This window comes from Dendrobates tinctorius, unplaced genomic scaffold (genome assembly GCF_039654945.1).
Source record: "Dendrobates tinctorius isolate UK_male_01 unplaced genomic scaffold, ASM3965494v1 ptg000143l, whole genome shotgun sequence".
Lineage (NCBI taxonomy): Eukaryota > Metazoa > Chordata > Amphibia > Anura > Dendrobatidae > Dendrobates > Dendrobates tinctorius.
In genome coordinates, this window is record NW_027361810.1 from 10,451,787 (window position 1) to 10,478,164 (window position 26,378).

General features: G+C 47.3%; 1 protein-coding gene across 2 annotated transcripts in view; it reads right to left on the bottom strand.

The window, feature by feature from the left end:
• Nucleotides 1-26,086, bottom strand: part of TTLL4 (tubulin tyrosine ligase like 4) — a 48,166-nt gene extending 22,080 nt beyond the window's left edge. For both annotated transcript variants that reach the window (XM_073545437.1, XM_073545436.1), the window contains exons 1-14: nt 25,929-26,086; nt 16,827-18,136; nt 16,128-16,219; nt 15,968-16,019; nt 15,162-15,286; nt 12,793-12,903; nt 11,966-12,042; nt 11,437-11,631; nt 11,020-11,102; nt 10,120-10,248; nt 7,044-7,166; nt 6,206-6,304; nt 4,692-4,826; nt 3,098-3,211 (exon numbers count right to left, since the gene is read on the bottom strand). In XM_073545437.1, coding sequence (XP_073401538.1) covers nt 3,098-3,211; nt 4,692-4,826; nt 6,206-6,304; nt 7,044-7,166; nt 10,120-10,248; nt 11,020-11,102; nt 11,437-11,631; nt 11,966-12,042; nt 12,793-12,903; nt 15,162-15,286; nt 15,968-16,019; nt 16,128-16,219; nt 16,827-18,064 — 2,573 coding nt within the window. In that variant the 5' untranslated portion in view covers nt 18,065-18,136; nt 25,929-26,086. The remainder of the gene's footprint in view (nt 1-3,097; nt 3,212-4,691; nt 4,827-6,205; nt 6,305-7,043; nt 7,167-10,119; nt 10,249-11,019; nt 11,103-11,436; nt 11,632-11,965; nt 12,043-12,792; nt 12,904-15,161; nt 15,287-15,967; nt 16,020-16,127; nt 16,220-16,826; nt 18,137-25,928) is intronic.
• Between the last annotated feature and the right edge of the window lie 292 nt (nt 26,087-26,378).

A 26,378-nucleotide genomic window follows, 5' to 3' on the forward strand; every position in this document is an offset into this window, starting at 1 on the left:
GGGGTGACGGCGAGTGTGATGCCACACTCGCAGATGCTGAAGCACCGGAGGGGCCTGGCGACACAGTATGGGTTCTCTTCCTATGTGCCTGCCTAGAGAGAGTGCGGCCCCTGCAGGCCGGCGGCTCATGTGAGGAGGCAGAACCCTCCCAACCAGGCGAGCCGTCATTTCTACCCCTATCCGGGACCTGAAGGGTCTCAATTGCCTTTGTTAATGATACCATAGACCGAGAGAGGGATACCGCCCACTCTGGGGGTTCCGGACCCCTGGGCTCTGCTGCGGGGGAGGGCTCCTGGGCGCGTTCGGTGTCACAGGTTTCACATAATTTACTGGTCTGCGCCCGTGTGAATCTAACCCCACAGGAAACGCATGCGGCATAGAAGGATGTGTGCGCTTTACCTTTTCCAGACATACTGCTGGAATAGGCCAGAAAAATAAATAGATTCATATATATATATATTTTTTTTTTTTTTTTTTTTTTTTTTTTTTAAGGAGGGCGAATGTGGAGAGGGGAGCCCTATATGCCCTAGCGTGGCCTTCAGGCCGGGGTCACACATACCCCTCTGTAAGTCCTTTCCCGGCTCCTGCCGTGGAAGGTCCCACCAGCTGCGTTGGTGGCGGTCTCCGGGGACTGCCGCGCTTTGTGCGGTAAACTACGCTTCCTGCGGCCTACCCCGGACTGCCGTCGGGGGACTCCATTTTATCCGGCGCCCGCCCTGCCAGGAGAGGGACGGCGCCGGAAGTGACGCCGACGGACGCCGCGCTGAGGGCGGGACTTCCGCCCGCGGACCAGGCCGGAGCCGCGGCCTAAATTACGATACCCCCCCGCCCCGGATCCTGTAACGCCGATGCGACGCCGCCTAAGACGCGGCCGGAGCGCTGCCGCCCACTTCCGCCCGCGGCCTAGGCCGAAGCCGCGGGCTAAATTAATGGCGCTACCCACCTGGGGTCCAAACGCCGGGCCCCAGCGACGTCCTCTCCTCCACCTCCTGTGCAGCCACTGCCCGCTCTGCCCCAGGTATTTGGGGGGGTGGTGGTTGTTCCACCTGACTCTGCGCCCAGGGCCCTCCGCACCTGCTAGTCTCCTTCTTGGACGGTGCAGGCACCCTAACTCCGTCTGCCCTGTAGGGGCGAGGAGAGGGACCGTCCGCCGCCGTGCAGCACCGCCGTCAAGCATTGGTGGAGCAGTGGGGGCGCACAGACTAGTCTTGTGCCCGTGTGCAAGCCCATGGTTTCCATACCTAGGGGTGGACAGGGCTAAGTCTGGCATAGTGTCCCACGTCGCGGGAGAGGAGACGTGGAGGGACTCTCGCACGTAGTCGCCCGTTGCTGGTTTGGGGAAATCGGATCCTTTCTATAGGATGCGTTGCCCCTTCTCGTCTTCAAAAAATAACAAACACGAAAAATAGATGTCTGGGGAAAAGTCCCAGAGGTGTCCCTCGGTGAGGGAAAGGATACGCGGAGTGATGCTCAACGCGTGCTCACCCGTTGATGGTTTGGGGAGATCGGACCCTTTCTATAGAATCCGTCGCCTCTATCTCCTCTTCATAGTGAGAACCGAAAAAGAAACCTAGTCTGGAGAAACCAGACTGCGTGTGCCTCCAAAGACACTAAGCAAAAAACTGGTTTCCGCCCGCTATAGGGGCGAGGGTGTATGCGGTGGAGGAGGAGCTAACTTGTTTTTTGTATGCCTAGTGTAAGCCTCCAGACGGCAGTAGCACACACCCACAGTCTCTGTGTCCCCCAATGAGACGAAGGAGAAAAAAAAAAAAAAACACACGTGAAGGACTCCCAGACTATAAGAAATAAGATTCTCTGGTCTGATGAGACGATAATAGAACTTTTTGGTGATAATTCTAAGCGGTATTTGTGGAGAAAACCAGGCACTGCTCATCACCTGCCCAATACAATCCCAACAGTGAAACATGGTGGTGGCAGCATCATGCTATGGGGGTGTTTTTCAGCTGCAGGGACAGGACGACTGGTTGCAATTGAAGGAAACATGAATGCAGCTAAGTACGGAGATATCCTGGATGAAAACCTCTTCCAGAGTGCTCTGGACCTCAGACTTGGCCGAAGGTTCACCTTCCAACAAGAAAATGACCCTAAGCACACAGATAAAATAACAAAGGAGTGGCTTCAGAACAACTCTGTGACCATTCTTGACGGGCCCAGCCAGAGCGCTGACCTAAACCCAATTGAGCATCTCTGGAGAGACCTGAAAATGGCTGTCCACCAACATTCACCATCCAACCTGACGGAACTGGAGAGGATCTGCAAGAAAGAATGGCGGAGGATCCCCAAATCCAGGGGTGAAAAACTTGTGGCATCATTCCCAAGACGACTCATGGCTGTACTAGCTCAGAAGGTGCTTCTACTCAATACTGAGCAAAGGGTCTGAATACTTATGACCATGGGAGATTTCAGGTTTTTTTTTTTTTTATAAATTTGGAAAAATTTCTGCATTTCTTTTTTTTTTTCAATCAAGATGGGGCACAGAGTCTACATTAATGAGAAAAAAAGGCACTTGTGAATTTACCAAATGGCTGCAATGAAACAAAGTGAAAAATTTAAAGGGGGTCTGAATACGTTCTGTACCCACTGTATGCAGACCTATGTGTCTCCATGGTAACAGACTACAAACAAACCCTGTGCAGTCTGATCCTGCAGTCCACTTTTACTTCCCCGAGTTCTGACTGTAGCAGACAGATTGAAGAGGAGGAGATGCCTGCAGAAAAAAAAAAAAAAACGACTACACCGGCCATGTTTGTAGTCTAGCTATAGACACACACACAGGTCTTCACAGGAGCTGTAAACATGAACATGACATTTCTTTTTAACGCAAGTGTTAATTTGAAAAGTTACTTCATTTTATTTTTGATGCATTGCAAATATAAGAATAATATCTATAATGATGAAGTCTTTAACATCCTCGTCTCCGATCGCCTGCTACCACATTATGGGGAGCGGAATAGGTTGGAAAGTTTGCTTGTCACACAGTTCTGGACGCATTTACGCCTTCGTGCACACAGAGGTATTCCAGGTTTATAGAAGGCGTTTTCTCTTTGGAGTTGGTCGGCCGCCCCCTTGCACTCACCTGGAGCTCAGATTTGCATTCTCTTTAGTGGGGAGTAGAAAGCCGGCGAGGTTCAGGAGGTCCCGAATCATCTGACCCTTGATCTTCACATCCAGAGGTGAATTAGAATGAAGACTGTGGCAAAGAGAAAATAACGTGAGCCGGCGAGAGATAGAAACCAGGCGATAAGACTTCCCAGGTGCCATTCTTGTAGTATTTGGGGAAGCCACGGTAATCTACATAGATTTTACCAGTTCCTGAGGGCTCGTTCAGATGTAATGGATTTTTCGTCTTGTAAAATCCACATCAAATTCCCAACAAAATCTGCATGAAATACAATAAGGGTTTTGCGGCAGATCTGCAACAGATCTTAATCAGTCTTATGTGGACATAGCCGATCTCACACGCAATGCAGAAAACGTGACGGCAGGTGTCTAAAAAGGAAAGCCGACGTGTAAGAGCCACTGTGCACATAGATTAGGAGCACAGAGGAGTCCTATCCCTTTAAGTGCAAATCCCATACAGCATTACTGACATTGCTGGCATGTTCCCGACAGTCTATAGAGGACATCTGGGAGTCTCTGGGTGGCTGAAGGCTGATAGATATTTTCATTACCTCAGCAGGATGATATTTCCATGTACTAACAGGATGGCTGTCCAAACAAGACATGATACAAACTCCAGCTCCGCAGATTAAAGAATCCCCACCCTCAACTTAAAAGGGACTTGGGATTACAGCGTTATACGGCCACCGATGGGCTAATTGTTCGCTTATCGCGGCCATTTAATGGTCTACTTACATAGGACGACCGCATTTCCTACATGCACAGGACGCTTGGTAATAAATTGCTCTGTGTATAGATGCTGCATTGTTCTCGGCAGCACATACTGGTTACTCTGGACCATGTGCTGCTGACAACCCAGCCAAAATATCAGCTCAACTGACAAATGAGCACCTTGTGGTCAGCAACCTGTTTACACTGCCCAATCATTGTGAAACGAGCATCATTAGGAAATCGTCCAGGGTAAATCCAGCTTTACTCCAATCCATTTGCTGAGCAGTCAAATGCAATCTCTGCTTGAAAAAGGAGATGGGAGGACAGCAGCGCCCCCCACAGGGATTGCTGACTGGAAGTACAGAAACCTCCTTGCCCCCACAATCTTTACTTCACATCATAAACCTCCAGTACTGAGACTTTCCTCAAATTTATACAATCTATTCTGCATCAAGACTAATTTTTTTTTTTTTTTTTTTAAATGGCCGTTTAAAGACTTCCCGATGTGACATACACGTACATTACCTGTCCAGGGCGGATGTGTGGAGCTGTGTTATACACCTGGTATATCTGCATTTAACAGAGAAGGGGCCAATTCTCACAGCCGTATAGTGGACCTTTTTACTCATTTATAGAACTGCTGCTATTCCTGGCACAACCAAGGGTCTCATGAGATTGACACACGATAGTTTGTGTCATGAGACAAGAGGTCGGGTCGGGACTAGGCAATAATACAGATGACAAAATATGGCCGCTGTGCGGTCATGTAGATCAGCCCTGAGCTGTATTTCCTGGGTGCAGCGGTAATAGCGGGTGTAAATACAGGGCGAGTACGTCACCTTGGAGAGATGTTCACCTCCAGAACCCACGGCTTCAGATTCTCGTCCAACATGATATCAAATCCAAACAGTTCGTGGCAGCAGTACTGGTGCTGGACGTACATCTTCATAAGGCTGTTCACATAAGGCTCAGACCTTAAAAATAAAATAAAGAGGTCATTTACACTTTCTTGCTGCCGTATCTGTGGACAAACATTCATTATAACCATCTGCCATGGCCAGAACAAGGAGAGATTGAATTAGTTTAAAACGTTTCTGCAAATAAGGGGACAAAATCCACGCAAGTGCCGCAGAACCACCGGCTTAGGAAAGGGTTTATGCTAAAAAATACATATGTTGCCAGTTTTACATGCAATTTATGAGCCAGACGCAATAGTAGATTAATGGTGCTGTCCACTACTTGAACACCCCCTTCCTAAATGCAATGCTGCCCCATAGAAAATAAAATCTTCCAGTCACATCCTACACCGTTGCAATACCAGAGATGTCGGAGGCTGGTTTGTTGGCTGACATTTTTGTTCTAGGCGAGCGCTGCAGCCTATTGATGACCACTGATGGGAAGCAGCGTTCACACTTCCACCGGATAACTGACTTTAGTCCAAGGGAAGGTGTAAGCGCTGCAGCCAATTAGCGTCCACATGATCTCAAACTCATAAAATCATGTCAATTTATGCGGAGGCGATATTTCATGTAAATGAGATTTCCTAAGATCATGTGCACTTTGCTGGCGCTGCCAAATGCAGCAGATTTTCCGAGAGCGAATACGTAGAGGAAAATCCAGTGCATATTTGCATCGTTTCAGCCTAAACTATAGAGAGCGCTTTATTGGGTAGGATGAAAGAGTTGGCCAAAATATCACCTATCCAGCAGGAAGAGAACTATATACTAAAACAGATCAGTACAACTTATGTACAGAACACCTAGATAAAATCAGCTATTGACCTATTCTAGAGAGTTTTGTACAGATCTGCCTACCCTAGTAGATATCTGGGAGTTTTTTTTGCAAATCATCACCTATCTACAACGTGAGTGATAAATTACCAAGACCCCCCCATCATTCCCAAGAACAGGGTTAAGGGCCTGTTACACATAGTGATATCGTTATAACCTCACTGGTTTTGTGACGCGCTAGCGATATCGCTGTGTCTGATACTTACCTCCGACCGGCTCCCCCGCTGCTCATCGCTGGTCGCACAAGAACGTCCTGGGCCGTTTCTCATCGGCCACTTCCTGCGGTGCTTCCTGTGGCGCTGACGAGCGATGCGTGGATGTCAGGATCGCCGCATCTGACAGGTAAGTAGCGACCCCTGCTATGTCGCTGGTGAGATCTGCTTGTTTGGCAGCTCACTAGCGACCACTTAGCGATGCACCAGCGATCCATATCGTTGTCGGGATCGCTGGTGCATCGCTAAGTGTAAAGGTACCCTTAGAGTGCCCTCTCAGCTCAGCATCTCCTTCAGGAGTAGAAAGCCTTTGGGGGGAGGAAAAGAAAGAAGTCACCACTAACGACTTACGCAATAATGGTCTTTATCACCATCTCTTTGATCTTCTCCCAAATTTTTTCGCTGCTGAAACCTTTCTGGTCGAGGTAGCTCCACAATGCTTTCAGAGCCCTGCGGGGAAAGTCTGGATAGATTAATCACATCACCCCCCTAAATGTTCCTGTAGGTTTAGGGAAAAGTCGGATGGCAAGAGATGAAGTAGGATGCTGAGCTGACCATGAGCTGAGGTCCCTCTCACCACCTGTCCACATATCTAGCAGGGTCCTGGCTTTCTAAGCAGAAACCACTAGTAAGGGAGTAGAGAAAACTGGAAAAAGAGCGCAATAGCGAAGGAAGGGAATCCACTCACCTCATATGGTTGCTACAAAGCAACGCATATCTCGCATATATAATTATCACACAGCTGCTGCAAGGACACCGATCTCAAAAGGACCAAGATGGATGAAGACAATGTGACGGAGGTGCCACTCATGCGCTGCCAATGATGAAACCTGATGAGGTTTCTGTCCTGATGAAGACGTCCTGCGTGGCCTTGAAACGCGATAACTCTGTAAACCTATTCGATAATATTTAATAAATCATTCACTATATCCCGGTGGATATACTGCAGATTCATCATTGGCAGCGTGTGAGTGGCACCTCCGTCACATTATCTTCACTGGTTAGGGAGACATAGGTCAGGCAATGCTCATTGGGAAAACTGTATGCAAATTAGCTCATCTGAGGTCACCAATTGGAAGCGGCTACCTATTTTGTCAATATTAGACCCTTTAAAGGGAGAATTGCAACAATTTTTCAAGATATTAGCCCAACGTCTGCACCCCCCGCAATGCCTGCCATCTCCACGTACCATTTATGGCCCTGACAGGCGAACTCATCCGCGTTTGCCTTGTAATCCACATTATTTTTATTCACAGAGTAGTTTGTCAAGTGCATGAATTTGTTGCTGAGGCTTTTCATGGACGACGAATACCTGAAATAGAAAATAAATACAAAAGTGTATTAAAATTATGAACAAAAGAAAGTTACTCATGAATAAAACATATCTAGATGATTTGTAGTCTTGAACTACAGTATGCATATAAGTGGGAATTTTAGTCCCCACTTTATTTTTTAGTTCCCGTAGGGTATCTTCACATGCGATCGTTTGAACCACATACAGTACAGTCATGGCCAAAAGTTTAGATAATGACACAAATATTGATTTTTACAAAGTCTACTGCTTCATTTTTTCTAATGGCAATTTGCATATACTTAAGAATGTTATAAAAAGTGATCAGCTTAACAGCAATTACTTGCAAAGTCAATATTTGCCTAGAAAATTAACTTTATCCCCCAAAACACATTTCAACATCATTGCAGCCCTGCCTTAAAGGGACCAGCTAACATCGTTTCAGTGATTGCTCCATTAACACAGGTGTGGGTGTTGATGAGGACAGGGCTGGAGAGCAATCTGTCATGATTGAGTAAGAATGACACCACTGGACACTTTAAAAAGGAGGCTGGTGCTTGGCATCATTGTTTCTCTTCTGTTAACCATGGTTATCTCTAAAGAAACACATGCAGTCATCATTGCACTGCACAAAAATGGACTAACAGGGAAGAGTATCGCAGCTAGAAAGATTGCACCTCAGTCAACAATCTATCGCATCATCAAGAACTTCAAGGAGAGAGGTTCCCTTGTTGCCAAAAAGGCTCCAGGGCGCCCAAGAAAGACCAGCAAGCGCCAGGACCGTCTCTTAAAAGTGTTTCAGCTGCGGGATCGGGCTACCAGCAGTGCAGAGCTTGCTCAGGAATGGCAGCAGGCAGGTGTGAGTGCATCTGCACGCACTGTGAGGCGGAGACTCTTGGAGCAAGGCCTGGTCTCAAGGAGGGCAGCAACGAAGCCACTTCTCTCCAGAAAAAACATCATGGACAGACTGATATTCTGCAAGAGGTACAGGGAGTGGACTGCTGAGGACAAGTCATTTTCTCTGATGAATCCCCTTTTCGATTGTTTGGGCCATCTGGAAAACGGCTTATTCGGAGAAGACCAGGTGAGTGCTACCACCAGTCTTGTCTCATGCCAACTGTCTCAGCATCCTGAAACCATTCATGTGTGGGGTTGCTTCTCAGCCAAGGGAATGGGCTCTCTCTCAGTCTTGCCTAAAAACACAGCCATGAATAAAGAATGGTACCAGAATGTCCTCCAAGAGCAACTTCTCCCAACCGTCCAAGAGCAGTTTGGCGATCAACAATGCCTTTTTCAACATGATGGAGCACCTTGCCATAAAGCAAAGGTGATAACTAAATGGCTCAGGGAACAAAAGATAGAGATTTTGGGACCATGGCCTGGAAACTCCCCAAATCTTAATCCCATTGAGAACTTGTGGTCAATCATCAAGAGACGGGTGGACAAAAAAAACCTTCAAATTCAGACAAAATAAAAGCATTGATTTTGCAAGAATGGACTGCTATCAGTCAGGATTTGATCCAGAAGTTGATTGAGAGCATGCCAGGGAGAATTGCTGAGGTCCTGAAGAAGAAGGGTCAACACTGCAAATATTGACTTGCTGCATTAACTCATTCTAACTGTCAATATAACCTTTTGTTACTCATAATATGATTGCAATTATATTTCTGTATGTGATAAAAACATTTGACAAACACACATAAAAACCAGAGGGCAGCAGATCATGTGAAAATATAATATTTGTGTCATTCTCTAAACTTTTGGCCATGACTGTATAGTGCTGTATAAAGTAAAAGAGAAAAAAAAAATCAGACCTTCATAACGCCATTTATGGCAGGAGAACCAAGATGACAAGCACAGAGGCTTTCAGCTGTCATAGCAATGACACCACTGGGTGACAGAACAATCGCCCCAACCAGATCGTTGGGCTTTGATGCTGCCATCAGTGATTGAGAGCAGCAATTAAAGTGGTTAACAGCAGCAATAAGCAGTAGCGCTGATCTCTGCTATTAAAGGCAGGTGTCAGCTATGTAATCTAGCCGGAATATGCACTATATGCAGTGGGCTCAGCTACTGAGCCTGCGCCAAACACCCCAGTATGATCCACGATGTATAGATCTGTTGTGCAGCGTCAAATAATTGACGATCGCTGTGGTCCGATCTCTTGTTGTCTAGTCTCCGATCTTATCGATCAGCAGGCCTCTGCGTTAGGACAAACACATTTTTACAATTTGACCACTAGAGTTCCTCATTAACAGTAGTAACATATTGACAAACGATTATGGCGCTCATTATAGCAATTAACATCATTTACATAGAGATAGCCAAAGAAATATAGACTAAAATCAATAATCCAGGAACTCAAGACTTGTATAAATCTAATGAATATTTATTTTAAGTGTAACTGCAGTTTTGGAAACCTTTTGACATGTCAGAAGTTTTGGAGGGTCGGTCTGTAACGGTGGCCATATTGGTTTTGGTTACACAAGATGGGTCAGAACCGTGAGCGCTTACAATGTAGACAAGAAGAACAAGATCACACACGGAGGGCATGAAGAGAACCCGACTACAAACTAATGAGCTACCAGGCACTGAAGCGAAAGGAGACAAGCGCTTAGCAAGACGCTGCGAGACTAATAGACATCTTAGAATAGAGGCGCACTCAGCCAAGCTCCTCTGCCCCTTTGTTTTAGCACAAGATGAGGGTCTCGACATCCGGACTCTTCAATCTGAACTTCTGGCATCTCTAGGAAAGGTCAAAACTTTCCTTAAGTGCAGTTACACTAAGCGATTGTGTAATATACCAGGTGCGGTGATCCCCAACCAGTAAAACCACAACAGGCCTGTGGCTGCTGGGGGCATGATGGGAGTTGTAGTTTTGCTAACATCTTGTGAGCCACAAGACGAGGATCGTTGCTCTAGAGGGTCTAAGAAATATCTGCAGGAAATAAAATCCCAACAATACAGAACATACTTGCAGCTGGCGAATCGCACTAGGCCGTCAGTGAACAAGTAGACACGGAGGGGGTCATACGATGGGACGTAAACATAGATCCGCAAGTCAAACTTGCTGCCACTGATGAGGTAGGGTTTGTGCAGGTACCTAAGGGAAAAAAATCATACATGGATAAACGTATATAACCGGGCCGTGCACAGAAAATACAGGTCCCGCTCAGACACGTTTCACTCAAACCATTTTTCAAATATCTCTGCAGGTCAAGAGGAGCGTGGGGAGATAACAGCACTGACGTACCTTGTGGGCATCAATGCAAAAGCCCCAACGTGCCCCCCAATTAGTGCAAGTCTTTAATAGTAATGATCTTTTCATGTGAGAGCTTTTGGGCCCCTTGGGCTCCAGGGCCCGGGTGCAATTGCAACCCCTGTACCCATTTTAGCTACACCCCTGGTTAACAGCACGCTCCAGTGATCCTCTGAACTTGCAAACTCTATAGCAAACAGTTTTGTAAAACGCATCTCTCATGCAAGACTGCAATCAAATCGACAATTAGCAATCTATACAAATAAAAAAATCCCCCCATTCTGTAGAACGAAGATTTTTAACAAGTAATTACAAGCACCTTACAGTTTTAACCATTCAACATGTTGGGATAACCCCCTTTAAAAGGCACATGGGCACCTTCATGAGTCACAGATCTGCTGGGGATATTTAGGATCAGAAAAGAAGTAGGGAAGATGGCGGCAGGGAGCGGTACTGGTGGCCATATTGGTATTGATTCCATAGTAGTCGGTCAGAACTGTGAGTACTTGCAATGCAAGTACGAGCATGAGCACGCATGCACAAGGCGAAGGGATCATCTGACCAACGCTCGTCGGCTGAACATTCCCCCTCTTCAGGTGCACACACGGCCATTACCTCTGTACCAGTAGCGGTCTTTTCTTCGGCAGCTGGCTCCATTTATGTATAACCTGGATCCCCATTCCTCTGGCTGATGCAGGCTGAAATGAATGCAAATGGAGTCATCAAGAAATACAGAAATCAGATTAAAACACTAATAATTTATATAATCACTATTGATATTTGCATCATTCATGTCCAATTCCAGGCCTCGTGCACACGGCAGTGCAGTCTCCTGACCCAACGCGTGGAGCGCTATCCAACAAACCATGGAAAAATTATATTGGATCTACAAAGATACAATAGTGCCCATTAAGGGTCAATAAGCCCCCAAAGCACAAGTTTTTCTGAGCTGTAATGCATCAGCGTGTATGAAGCCTGGAGACCATGACCGAGCGCAGCATCCACCATCGGTAAGTTATACTCCTCTCGTACCGGCTTGACGATCCATTTCTGCCGAGTGCCCCCCTCTTCCCAGGCTTTTCTCAGGAGCTTGATGTCTTGAGGAAGCACAAAGGACTGCGGGAAGAAGTTGAATTCTTTCCTTCCAAAGCGAGCCTGCATTTTTGACAGGTTTCTCCAGAGACGATCTTTCCTTCCGATCTGAAAGGAGCCTGGAAAATGGTTCAGCTGATTGGACAAAAAAAAAAAAAAAAAGTGAGAACGGATAGCGGCAAAATATAGGTGGTTCCAGGACCATAGTGAACAGGCCAGCAATATCACACTGAGGGGGTCTGACACTAGGCACCCCCCACTGATTAAATATTTGCAGGGCCAAAGCTTCACCATTGAAGTAAACGAGACAATGCTGCAATTATCCACCCGGCCATGCGGAAGCGTGGTTGGCACTTCAGCCGCTTTAACACCACCACAGGCTCTTTATACAAGAAGATTGGCGAGGGTGAGGCGAGTCAGACACCAAGCGATCAAATAAGGATAGGTCATCTTACCATGGGAAACGTACCTTCTGGTAGTCTCGGATCGCTTTAAAGCCTGTGGACTTCATGTGATGGCCCCAGCAACCCAGCCAGTCGTGATTCTCTGCAAGAAAGATTTGTTTGTTATGAGGCATAATGGTCACCAAATCTTTTACCAGCCATACATTTTTTTTTTTACTGATTTGACTGAGGCTTTACAGTAAAAGTTGCCATTTTCAGCAGGGTTTGGCGATTAATTCTCCTGTATAATACACAATGACAGCATTTCATGTACCCAGATAGCAGGCTTATTATATAGCCAGCGATTGGGTCCTTTCCTGGGCTTCAGGGCCGACTGCACAATAGTCTCCAAGTCTGCTGTAATCATCGTGAAGCCCAGCGATCTGGTGGAAAAAAGGAGGCCAGCACCCACTCTAGAGCACCGGGATTAATCTTCAGACACGAACACGCTCGAGTTGGTAGACCCGCGGTCAGTCTGCAAAGTAGTTCATGCTCGGACCGCTTTTCACGGACTTCTAATTGATACTTATAAATACAATGGACCCTTTGAAGGCAACCACAATGCGGATGGGGCCCCGATCCAGGGTCCATTGCCGAATGTGTGCTTTATGTCATGTCAATAGCGCCGATGCCAATAACTGATCATCAGTTCTGCCCGATTAGACGCCACTGGCCACTGCCTTCAGTCATTAGCTGCAGCCATGAAGTCGGTGCCACAGGCAGCAACGCACTGGTAGCCGTGGCGGAGACTCTGCACAAAATCCAGCGAAGGCGCAGAAACCAGAGTTTGTAACTGCAGTTGGAGAACATGGTTTTTTTGCCTTACGATCACGATGGCAGGCAGGTTACTCACTTTTGGTGATTCTGAAGTGGGACCTGGCGACAGTCTGTTTGACTACATTTGGGGTCACAGTGCTCATTTTCCACTTCATCAGTTTTCTTTGAGCCCAAGGCAACAGCTCCACTAGAAAGACCACAAGATACAGACGTGTGACCCTCCGCAGGATACAGTCACTCACATGGGATCTATTGCTGTAATGTGCCTACATCTATGCTTACCTCACATGGAAACAGACTGGAAAAAAGCTGGAAAGAAATGGGAGGCAATATACAGTGGGTAAAATAAGTATTTGATATTCTGCCAATTTTGCAAGTCTTCCTACCTAGAAAGAATGGAGAGGTCTGTAATTTTTATCGTAGGTACACTTCACCTGTGAGAGACAGAATCTAAAAATAAAAACCAGAAAATCACATTGTATGATTTTTACATAATTAAATTGCATTTTATTGTATGAAATAAGTATTTGATTCAATAGAAAAACTGAACTTAATATTTGGTACAGAAACCTTTGTTTGTAATTAGAGGTCAGACGTTTCCTGTAGTTCTTAACCAGGTTGCATAGACTGCAGCAGGGATTTTGGCCCCCTCTCCATACAGATCCTTCAGGATTCAGGGCTGTCACTGGGAAACATTGAAATTCAGCTCCCTCCAAAGATTTTCTATTGAGTTCAGGTCTAGAGACTGGCTAGGCCTCTCCAGGACCCTGAAATGCTTTTTATGGAGCCACTTACTTAGTTGCCCTGGCTGTGTGTTTGGGGTCATTGTCATGCTGGAAGACCCAGCCATGACCCATCTTCAATGCTCTTACCGAGGGAAGAAGGTTGTTAGCCAAAATCTCGCAATACATAACCCCATCCATCCTCCCTTCAATACGGTGCAGTCGGTCCTGTCCCCTTTGCAGAAAAACATCCACAATGTAGGCAGTTTTTACCACCAGGCTTCATGGTTGGGATGGTGTTCTTGGGGGTTGTGCTCATCCTTCTTCCTCCAAACACAGCAAGTGGAGTTGATACCAAAAAGTTTTATTTTGGTCTCATCTGACCACATGGTCTTCTCCCATGCCTCCTCTGGATCATCCAGATGGTCACTGGTAAAATTCAGATGGGCCTGGACATGTGCTGCCATGAGCAGGGAGACCTTGTGTGCTCTGCAGGATTTTAATCCATGACGGCGTAGTGTATTACTAATGGTAATGTTTGAGACTGTGGTCTCCGCTCTCTTCAGGTCATTGACTGGATCCTCCCGTGTAGTTCTGGGCTGATTCCTGACCTTTCTCAGAATCATCCTTACCCCACGAGGCGAGATCTTGCAAGGAGCCCCAGACAGAGGAAGTTTAAGATGACTGTCACATTACTTCCATTTTCTAATAATTGTCAAAACAGTTGTTGCCTTCTCACCAAGCTGCTTGCGTATTGTCCTGTAGCCCATCCCAGCCCTGTGCAGGTCTACAGTTTTGCCCTTGTTGTCCCTAGACAGCTCTTTGGTCTTGGCCATGGTGGAGAGGTTGGAGTGAGATTGAGTGTGTGGACAGGTGCAATTAATACAAGTAACGGGTTCAAACAGGTGCAATTAATACAGGTAATGAGTGCGGAGTAGGAGGCTTCTTACAGAAAAACTAACATGTCTGTGAGAGCCAGAATTCTTGCTGGTTTTCAGTGGTCAAATACTTATTTCATGCAATAAAATGCAATTTAATTACAGTATGTAAAAATCATGCAATGTGATTTTCTGTTTTTTTATTTTTAGATTCTGTCTCTTACAGTTGAAGTGTACCTACGATAACAATTACAGACCTCTCCATTCTTTGTAGGTGGGAAAACTTGCAAAATCAGCAGTGTATCAAATACTTACTTTTCCCGCTGTTGATACAGGAGACTGCAGGGTTCGTGTGTAGTCTATAATCATGGAGAAATGTAGGACGGGGAATACAGAAAAACTTTCCTCTGAAGCTTTTTTCGTTTTTCCAGCTAGATGTAATTTTAGGTCTGTGAATATGTTTAGGCTGGAGATACAAGTGACCCCTAGTCTCAAGACAACTACGTGAGACACACATGGGTTCAACTTGCTACGACTTGGTGTCGTGCAACCAAGATGCAGCGGCAATTTAGCTGTAGGAAAACAACAAAAAAAAACAAAACACACAACCCTACCACAGAAATAGTGCATGGCAAGTCACAGCGTAAAGTCCATGGAAGTAAAGTCAAGTGCACATGGTGACCAGGAATCGAGCAGGTTTGGATTTTGTGCTACGATAGCAACAGTCAAAAGTCACACCACATCCCCATGGACACAATGCGCCAGAGATGCAGCCATCTAACCCTAGCTGTATGGGGCCGAGAACTTACTTCTGTAACATGATGGATAAGCGAGCTGTATCTTACCTTTTTCATCCGAGGTGGCAAAATAAATAGTTGGCGGTGTATTGGGAAACAGGCTTGGGGTGAGGGCAGGTCTCACAATGAAAGCCTCATTGGAGTTCACCGGGTCCGTGACGGGAGTACAATGCCTACAAATGAACATTGGTATTTTAGCTGATCGAAAACATTAATTTCCTGCCAAAAGTCCAAACATTTAAGTTGTGTTCACATGTGGTGAAATTCTTGTGGAGCCATTCCAAAGGAAGCCGCATGAAAATCTGCAGTTAGTGTGAATTTTGCTACAGATTTCTTTGCAGAGAACAGCAGAGTTGAAGAATTAAACCAGCGTGCTCACCTCCTCGCATCTCAGGACTTGTGGACTGACCACAGCTCTGCAGCAAAATCTGCAACAGTTGGGGTTTGTGGCAGATTTTGATTACTTCTTTGAAGATATGGCGCTGTAACCGATACGTTACAGGTTTGACGCCCAAACCACAGGTCCAGCCACTGCTCAGCAATGCATGCATCACACTCTAATGGAGCGCGGTATAATAATGTATGCTCATATGGTCACTCCATGTCGACAAGTGCCAAGATCGCGGCTCATACTTTCAGCTAATATATTCTGGTCTCGTTACAGAGAGCGGAGCGACATCAGTAGGTTCCTGCCAAGACACATGCAAGGTCATCAGGAATGGTGCATGTGTCCTGCTCTAATGACAAGGAAGGGTGAATGACGTCTACAAACCACTCAGGGGTCCACCCAACGCCATCAGTTCCAAAGCAAGCCTTTAAAATAAATAAACCAGTTCAGGTTACAATCCAAATACCTGGAAACTTCTGCAAATGAAGTAGTAGAGGGTGCTTGGACAATGCTGGGATCTGCAATAGAAGACGGGGAATATGTAATAGAAGTTACAGGCAATATCCGGGTCTGACCTCCATCGCATGGCGAGAATTCGCAGGTTCAGTGAATCTGAAGACACCAACCTTCCTCATCCTCCTCTTCCTCCTGACTGTCATCTAAACCTTCAGGCAGCTCCTCCTCAACATCATCCATTTCAGAGTTTGGCACAGCAATGCTACGATGGGAAAAACCATTAGGAAAAAGGTACGGATGTACCAACAGAAGAGCAGATGAAACCTTGTCGACGGCACAAAGTGAATTGTACTACAAGTACAGGTCAAAATGGCAGCCCACATCAGCAAAGTGGACACCAGCTGTCTGGACCCCCAAAACCTGCAGTCACAGATGCATTGGAGGACGGCAGTGTATCCGTCACAGAATCTAGCAGAACTGTTCAGGATAGAAAAATAAGACCCTGGTGCTGGGTGACACCTATAAGTAATGAGGACCCAGGAGCGATTTCTATCACTTTATATTATGTATATGAATTTTTTATTATCTTTGAGTCTGAATGAATTTAGGGATCTGGTCCTCCTCCTACCAAATAACTCTTGATGCGAGCTGCTCTACAAAGTTGATATAATCACATCTTTACTCTTTGCGTCCAGCTGAGACCTTCACCTGCCCATAAACCCAGGTAAGCAGACCTAACGGAGCACTCCAGAAATGGGAGAACCCCGGCTGCACCCATAGAACTGCATATTCTTGGATGGCATCTATCTCTGTGACAATCTGGTAAACTATGCTCATGCCCGTGGAGCCTTTGAAGGAAAACAACTTACTGTAAGTTACTTTCTAAAGCTTCGCCAGGTTTATTAAGATGCATGGTCGAGATCTGAGAGGCCATCACAGTAATGTTTCCTCGATGAGACGTCTCGCCGGTCGTTGGGGGAGATGGTTCACATTTCATGGCTGGAAGATGAGCAGAGGTATCACAGCGGCACGAGTGACCCCCCATGGCATCAAGGCTGGCACTGCTTTGCTGAGTGCAAATGTTGGCATGGTATCCCCTGGAAATACTTATGTCACCATTAAGGCATGGACCCTCTGCCACCAGGGAGGAGGATTGTGCTGTTGCACTGCGAGCACACGTCTCGTTATTTTGGCGGACAGCTTTTGTAGAAACTTCAAGTTGTGCTTCACAGCCAGAGGACAAATGACCTCCTGTCAAGCGCCTCACAGCCTCTGTAAGTTGGACTCCTCTATGGGGAGAGCAACCAACTTTATTATTTTCAAGTATATGCCAGGTCGTCTCCTCAACTTTGGCCAAACCCTCCATGATGGTGAATGAAGACGTTGCTTTGTCGACCGCAGTCCGTGAGCGAATGCCTGTGTGATTCAGTGAAGGAGCCACCCCGTTAAGCTGGCCGAAGTCTGATTTCTGACCGGAAAGCCATGAATCAGACTTTGCTCCAACCTGAGTGGGGCTTGGCACCTTCTTCTTGTCCACATGTGGATGTAAAGGCACTTTAGCACTGTTTGGTCGTAGGAAAGCGTTGGTAACTAATGCCGGCCGGGAAGGATCCAAGGTCGGCTTGGAGGCCACACTGGAAGGTCTTCGAATGCCAACGTCAGGGAGCTCACCAGCTGCGCTCGGCAAGAAAAACTGATCTACCATTAAAGACGTCATGGCACTTTCAGTTTTGGCAGATTTAGGGAAAGGCCTAATTGGTGGATACCTGTGGCAGGTGGAGATATTTCTCTGACTTTCTGACGTTCTATGGAAAACTAACGTTCTTCCAAGGCTGTTATGTAATGAACGGGGTACAGACGAGGGAGGAGATGGTGCTAAAGATGGAGTCGTTCTGCGGGGCTCAGGCAACAAACTGGAAGGTCGAGGGAACATGAAGTGAGCGGATCGGAGATCATCAGCCAAATGGGCATGTTCCCTCTCTTGCTTCCAGAGAGGTGACAGCTTTGAGTCAGGGACGTCAATTTTGGGATCTCTACATCTGTCTGGATGAGAAGTAGTCGGCTTCTGAGGCTCAGCAATATACACCAGTGTCTCGACTGAGGCCATGAATGGCCATCTCCCAGGAATCACTCCAGTGTGACCGACGCTTCTTACGGCTTCATTGTTCTATGGTTCCATCTGCAAGGATAAAAAAAAAAAAAAAAAAAAAAAAGAGAAGGGTAATGCTACCACAATGCATGCTTACCATGTCTTTAAAGGGGTATTACTGTCTTATAAAATAATGCCATAATACTGGGATATGGTTTAATGCTACAGCCCAATCCAAGTTTACAGCTGCCCTGCTGGTTTGCTTTGTTTTAGGTTGTCCCAGTGCTGGATTCACAGCTACACTGCTGTACAAATATCCTTCATGATGCTTTATAGTGTTTATCACCCCAAAGCTGGACGCGCACATACACAGCTCAGTACTGCTGTATAATGCCCTCTATTCTGCTGCAGCTTCTGAATAGTCTCCCATGTCACTGTCTGCTGTGTATGGAAGATATCAAAGCAGCTGGTTTATATACACTACCTCAGAAACAACTGAAAGTTAAAGAAAGAGTCTACATAGGGGAAACATGGTGAAAAAACACAGGATACATCTCATAAAATGGGCAAAGAAAACATCACTCGTCAAGAACTCAGAGCAACTTATTCTGAACGGTCACCTGAAACGACAGGTGCTTCTCTTCTTCACAAGTTGTGGATCAGCTTTGTATTTGACAATAAATTACAGTATACGGTAATAGATATCAAAGTATTGAAAACACATAGGGGACTTTGCTGAGCAAAATCCTCAGCGGAATGATTCCACAACTTGACCAGGGTGTAAAAAAAAAAAAAAAAAAAAAAAGTCCCTGATCCCAACTTTGGTGGTTAAAAATGTATAATGTAAAGGATTGGTCGCAGTCTCTGCAGCCAAGTAATGGTGTCACTATATTAATATGAAGCAGACGGGGCATTTGCTATCCGGCTTGTTTCAATTTTGCACTAAAGTTGGCGACTTTTTTCCTTCTCGCTGCGCTTTCAGAAACGGTTAATAAAGTTGGCGATGTTTGCCTAAAAGAGACCAAACCTTAGGGAAGAATTATCATCTGTCTGGGACAAGAGCAGATATAGATAATTGTGAAGGCTTCCTAGAAATTACTAGTTTTATTACATTTCTAGGATACGTTTTCATTTTTGGCGACTCCCTATAGGTGCAAGACCCTTCTATAGACGCGTGTACACAGAAGCCCAGCTGCCGCCAATCTATGAGGATCAGTCATTACAAGTCATCCGATATGTAGCCAAGTCATAAGGAAACCAGAGTGGAGGCCAATTAGTGTCACAATTGGTGAGACTTACACAAAGCCGAGCTCAGCGTAACACTAATTAATTCTCTCCGCCGCTCCTGACATATTAATGAGGGTCGATTTCCAGGGAGCGGATAAAACATCTGGGGGTCAACCGACGTAACTGACTAGGACAAAATCACCCTCTCTGAAAATAGTGGAAGACACTTTAAAAAAAAAAAATAATATGTGAAATTATATAAAGTGCAAGCTTTACACTGGTATTAATCAAAGATACCCAATGTGTAACACCGCTCAGAAGACAGGAAGGGGGAAAAAAAAAAAAAAAAAAAAAAAAAAAATCACTGTAGTTTGTTGCTATATCACTGCAAAGTGAGCACATAATGCTATCAATATCCGACGAGTATGAGAATGGGTCTTCGGTGGATTGGTAAATCGCAGGGGGTCTGCCATGCTCAGGAGCATCATTAGTAGCCGTTCTGCCTATTAGGGCAAAACATGATGTTAAAACTAGTGTTGTCACTTTATTAAGCTGCAATACTCTGCTAGTGACGTCTAATAATGTAATACCATTGCAATTACCATGTTTTTCTGTAAAGCTGTCAATTACATTGTAGGAGAAACTAATGCACTTTGGGTAAGAAGGTCCTGGTGAAGCAGCCTTTTTGTAAGAAGCAGCCTATCAGAACAGTTGTGCAAAACTTTCTCCTGCATTATGTTACTAAAATGCCATCATTTTTTATTAAATCTATCTGATAAGGGAACTCTCTGTTCAGGGGTATTGTGTATCCAGAACTGTTAAATCAGACGGTGATTGTTATTAGGTCATGATCACACATACAAGCTCCATCTTGCTGTCTGCCTTCACTGTTAATTATAAATGTCATAGTTACGTAATCCTCTAAGCTCAATCCCTTATACCTGTTATTTGTATTCTTGTAGTTTTATACCACATCCATCTGTTGACCAATAAATAGAGACAGTTCTGCTTATTTTAGAAGACGGAGGAGGTTTATGCTGTATGTCACATTGCACACCACGAGAACGTGAAGACACAACAGTAGCCAGGATTGTGCTCAGATCGGCACGGTCAAACATTACTAGTAGGTAATATTGATATGTAAAAAGTGATTCCATAAGTGTCTCGGAAAAACTAAGAAAAATAAAACATTGGTTTTGGGACTCAGTTCCATAGATCCCCTCTATGTCAATGGATCAAATAATTACAGAGAAGGTGGCTGGCTCATGTTGAAGTGAGCCATCAGCCGGGCCCTCTTGGCTACCCAGGGTCAAACCAAAGACATCAGTAGAGCTGTGGGGAAGAAACAGTAGCAACATCTTGACATTGGGGGAACCTTTCCTGAAGTTTCAGAACCATTGCCTATCCACAGGAGAGATGACAAATGTATGATAGCTGGGGGTCCAGCTGCTGGATGGACCCCAACTTACAGGGGAAGTTGCTGTGTGAATGGAGCAAATGCTTACTTTAAGACCCCTGTTCTCATGAACGACTGGCTCTCCCATATTTTGGAAGAATAGAAGAATATGGGACAACCACTTTAATTCAAGTAATGTAAAAATTTTTGTCCCATTTCTCCAACATTAAAAACTATTGTTTTCCACCTGCACGACCCCTTGAATATCGTTATCCTAAACCGACTTTCTAAGAAAAGAAATGGGAGGTGAAGGGAATATATGAATCAGTGGACGCTGCAGTAAATGCTGCTCAGCCCTCTGACTCAGCGGATTACATTCACATCCAGCTGTAATTCTCATGACCTGACCTCACAGCAATGCCAGCACCTTTCCCCCACCTGCCGAACTCTGAGCTGTTCCTGCCAGCACCAGATCAGCCCCCCCGCAGAACCCGGGGCTATTCTCCCAGCACCAGATCAGCCCCCCCGCAGAACCCGGGGCTATTCTCCCAGCACCAGATCAGCCCCCCCGCAGAACCCGGGGCTATTCTCCCAGCACCAGATCAGCCCCCCCGCAGAACCCGGGGCTATTCTCCCAGCACCAGATCAGCCCCCCCGCAGAACCCGGGGCTATTCTCCCAGCACCAGATCAGCCCCCCCGCAGAACCCGGGGCTATTCTCCCAGCACCAGATCAGCCCCCCCGCAGAACCCGGGGCTATTCTCCCAGCACCAGATCAGCCCCCCCGCAGAACCCGGGGCTATTCTCCCAGCACCAGATCAGCCCCCCCGCAGAACCCGGGGCTATTCTCCCAGCACCAGATCAGCCCCCCCGCAGAACCCGGGGCTTTTCTCCCAGCACCAGATCAGCCCCCCCGCAGAACCCGGGGCTTTTCTCCCAGCACCAGATCAGCCCCCCCGCAGAACCCGGGGCTTTTCTCCCAGCACCAGATCAGCCCCCCCGCAGAACCCGGGGCTTTTCTCCCAGCACCAGATCAGCCCCCCCGCAGAACCCGGGGCTATTCTCCCAGCACCAGATCAGCCCCCCCGCAGAACCCGGGGCTTTTCTCCCAGCACCAGATCAGCCCCCCCGCAGAACCCGGGGCTTTTCTCCCAGCACCAGATCAGCCCCCCCGCAGAACCCGGGGCTTTTCTCCCAGCACCAGATCAGCCCCCCCGCAGAACCCGGGGCTTTTCTCCCAGCACCAGATCAGCCACCCGCAGAACCCGGGGCTATTCTCCCAGCACCAGATCGCCCACCCGCAGAACCCGGGGCTATTCTCCCAGCACCAGATCGCCCACCCGCAGAACCCGGGGCTATTCTCCCAGCACCAGATCGCCCACCCGCCAAACTCAGGGTTATAAATAAACAATTTCTTTAGAACGTCTTTGGTTCCTCCTCTGAACAAATCAGTATTATAATGAGGGCCCTCCCTGTCCTCGCACACATCCGGTCGATGAGATATGTATGCAGGAATCTGATGTGTCACCAACAAAACGAAAACGTGAATGAAAAGAGCCAAATCTAGTACAGTCATTAAAGGGGCAGTACACAGAAAACACCAATCGGAAAAAAAGCAAAAACTAGGTAATTTGGGAGGTGACAGATCCAACTTTTTTTGGTTAGTTTTCTATCGGGGATGGAGTGGTGAAAAACGCATTAGGGTATGTTTCAGTAAATGCTGCGGGTTGGATGCTGCGTACATCTGCAGCGGCCAGACATTACAGCATAGTGGATGGGATTTCAAGAAAGCCTATGTCCACTATGCGTGCTCCGACACCCGCGGCTTCCCTGCGGAGACGGACATGGTGCGTCTTTCCAGACCGCAGCATGTCTTTATCTTGCGGAGACGCCTCTTCTCCGCAAGATAAATCTAACCCATACAATGTATTGGACGTGGTGATTCCGCACGGTTCAATGAACACATGCGGATTCACCTGCGTTCAAAAGCCGGCAGCGCTTTGGATGGAGCGGACTGGCTATGTCCCCACATTCATACTTCTCCTGTACTAATCCCAAGTTATGTTATGTCTTATACTCCAGAGCAGCGCTCACTATTCTGCTGAGGTCACTGTGTACATACATTACATTACTGATCCTGAGTTACATCCTGTATTATACTCCAGAGCTGCACTCACTATTCTGCTGGTGCAGTCACTCTGTGCATACATTACTGATCCTGTAGGGATCCTGAGTTGCATCCTGTATTATACCCCAGAGCTGCACTCACTATTCTGCTGGTGCAGTCACTGTGTACATACATTACTGATCCTGAGTTACATCCTGTATTATACCCCAGAGCTGCACTCACTATTCTGCTGGTGCAGTCACTGTGTACATACATTGCATTACTGATCCTGAGTTACCTCCTGTATTATACCCCAGAGCTGCACTCACTATTCTGCTGGTGCAGTCACTGTGTACATACATTACATTACTGATCCTGAGTTACATCCTGTATTATACCCTAGAGCTGCACTCACTATTCTGCTGGTGCAGTCACTGTGTACATACATTGCATTACTGATCCTGAGTTACATCCTGTATTATACCCCAGAGCTGCACTCACTATTCTGCTGGTGCAGTCACTGTGTACATACATTACATAACTGATCCTGAGTTACATCCTGTATTATACCCCAGAGCTGCACTCACTATTCTGCTGGCGCAGTCACTGTGTACATACATTGCATTACTGATCCTGAGTTACATCCTGTATTATACCCCAGAGCTGCACTCACTATTCTGCTGGCGCAGTCACTGTGTACATACATTACTGATCCTGAGTTACATCCTGTATTATACCCCAGAGCTGCACTCACTATTCTGCTGGTTTGAACTAGAAAACAGACAAGACCTAGGCCACAAGTTACATCTCCCCCTATGAAACGTTCTTCAGCTCCATTAATAACTCATTTACTGCTCGGAGTCGGCCATTACTTCCTCCCCGAGGTCTCCAGGCCACCCTGGTGACAATCTGGTGGCTCTCAGGCTGTGGACACTGGGGCAGCGGCTTCTTATGTTCCTGACTACGATCTGACCACCGCTTGGCTCCTGTATTTGCACTGGTATCAGGTGGGCAGAACATGCTCAGACATGTGCCACTCATTAACGTGACCCGGCCAAACACATCACACCTGAACAAGGCGACACAGTTCTGTCACCACAAAAGGTCTATTTACAGGGTCTCCAGTTACCACCCTAAAATTCACAACGCCCCGTGCAGAGCAACAAACAGGGGAACAGAAGAGCAGCTGTGTACGGTGCACAGGACGCCACTCATGGGGAAACGTACTGTAGCATAACACTTCTTTACTCAGAGGCTCAGCCCTCCTGAAAAGAAGATCAGGACGGAAAACATTACACCCTGTTCAGACCTTCGAGCTTCAATGTAAAGACTGCCAGCCAAAAGCGTGCCACATGTACGGGCATAGATGTGTAAGCTACGGGTAAAACTGGTGTACACAGTAAAGGGGGTGCAGGGGACACCGGGGGGCCCTAGTGATGGCAGCCTATGAGTCAGGACAGGAGTTCTACATCCAGCCACACAGTGTAATCAGCCGATAGCCCTCCCTCTGGACCCCCAAACTCCGGTACGAGGGGCTCAGCAGGGAGCGCGCATATGTTCAGAATTAGATGAGTAGACTATACAATAGATGGGATTGGTCTAATGTGTACAGGGGCGCCGGCCGACTGATGGTTGGGAGAGATGTCCATCAGACAACTTCCTTCCTCACTCCTCTGTGTCAGATGGCACATGACCACTGCAGCTGATCAGTGGCCGCTGATTGTCTGCAGTGTTTATGGGCTATACGCCTTCAAATAAAACAGCGAGATTAGCAGGTAGTTCAGCAAGTGTGTGCAGGTTTTTATACTTTTCAGACCAACAAAGGCCAGTATTGTATCGGTAAATGGAAGGGGTGGACAATCCCTTTAAGAACCTTTTTGATCCGGTAAGGATCGAGAGGGGGAACCTGTGCTGTTCCACCGCGGCTCATTGTCTGTTTCCGGGGGGGGGGCGGCTGCTTTTCAGCAACACTTTAAGTCGACTTTAGCATCCGCCGGTCAAACATCCGGTGTGGGCAACGATCGGGGACAAGCGCTCCTTTATAGTGTAAGCAGTTCCTATAACGAGGGGTCAGGCAGCTCTGAGGCAGGCGTCCACCTTAAAGTTAATTGTAACAAAAGCGGAACCTTTCTGAGTGTGAAACCTGTTTGCTCAGTGGGGGGCCGGGCGCGGAGATCCCCACCGACTGCTAAAATAAAGGAGCAAAAGACTCGGGAAGACGAGAACAATAGAAAGACTGAGACCTTCAGCCTCGGAGAAGAGCGGCGCCCAGCCATACAGCACTTCTAGTGTTACCCCGTTTGGTGGCCAGTGAGGGTCTCAACAGCCGGACCCCCGCCAGAAACACAACCTCCCACCCATCCACATTTGATGCACAGCGTTCCCCTACTATAAGACAACCACCGCTCCCTGGATGTTAGGAGTAGTAGTTCACTCATGCAGAATGGTTAAGGGGGCTTCTCTACAAATCCACAGGTGATATCCCCCAATAATTTCAAGGACCGGGGTCCTGTGTGAACAGCGGAGTCCAACCCTACAGACATTCCCACTGCATTCGTTTCTGTGATCGGAGGGGGTCTCAGCAGTCGGACCACCCACCTGCCGTCCCGAGGACCGGACAGTGACTGACACCTAGGACGGGTGCGGTGATGGGTCAGGAGGTCATCAGCGAGGGACGAGGCCGCGGACCCCCAATCATCGCACATTGTATGACCTAGAGAAAATCTTGGGTAGATGAAATCTCCATAAGCGACCCCCAAACTGGCAGCAGAATAAGGGGGGGGGGGGGAATCAGTCCCGCCTGCTTATAGAGTCACCCCAATACTGCAGCAGAATGGCCATATCTGACAGAGGACATGCTGCTGGGAGTTGTAGTTCCCTGGCCATTCGCCTGACAAGATCAGCTATCACAGGTAGAACTACAACTCCCAGCATTCCCGCACTGCCTAAAGCAGAACAATAAACCACAGACCTGCCGGCAGAATAACACTGGCTGTGGTACTACAAGACCCAGCGCACCCGGACTGTCAGAGGCAGGAAGGAGAGGTCAGCCGCACGTGGCCAAGACTGGAGCACAAGGCAACAGCCTGCGGACCCGCCATTACCACCGGGGAGGACCCGCAGCACAGTGTACCCCCGCAGGACAACACTCACCCGCTCCACAGCACAGCGGACACCGGAGCACAATGTCCGCCCCGCTCCCAGGCTCAGCGGCCTCCCCTCACCTAGCAACCGCGGCACTGACTGCTGCTGAGGAGGAGCCGCCGCCAGCAGCATGACGTCACGGGAAGGGGCGGGGCTACCACCAGACGGGGCGGAGCCAAGAGGGCAGCGCGGGAAAGTGGAGAGGCTACTGCAGAAGGGGAGAGAAGGACAGAGAGAGAAACTGAGGCAAATGGGGAGACCGAAGGGAGAGACAGAGGAACGGACTGAGAGGAAAGAGGCTGAGAGGGAAGGACAGAGGCAAAGGGGGAGACAGAGGGGAAGAGACTGAGAGGAATGGACAGAGACAAAGGGGGAGAAAGAAAAAGGACAGAGGCAAAGGAGGAGACAGAAGGGAAGAGACTGTGGGGAAAGGACAGAGAGAGAGAGAGAGAAACTGAG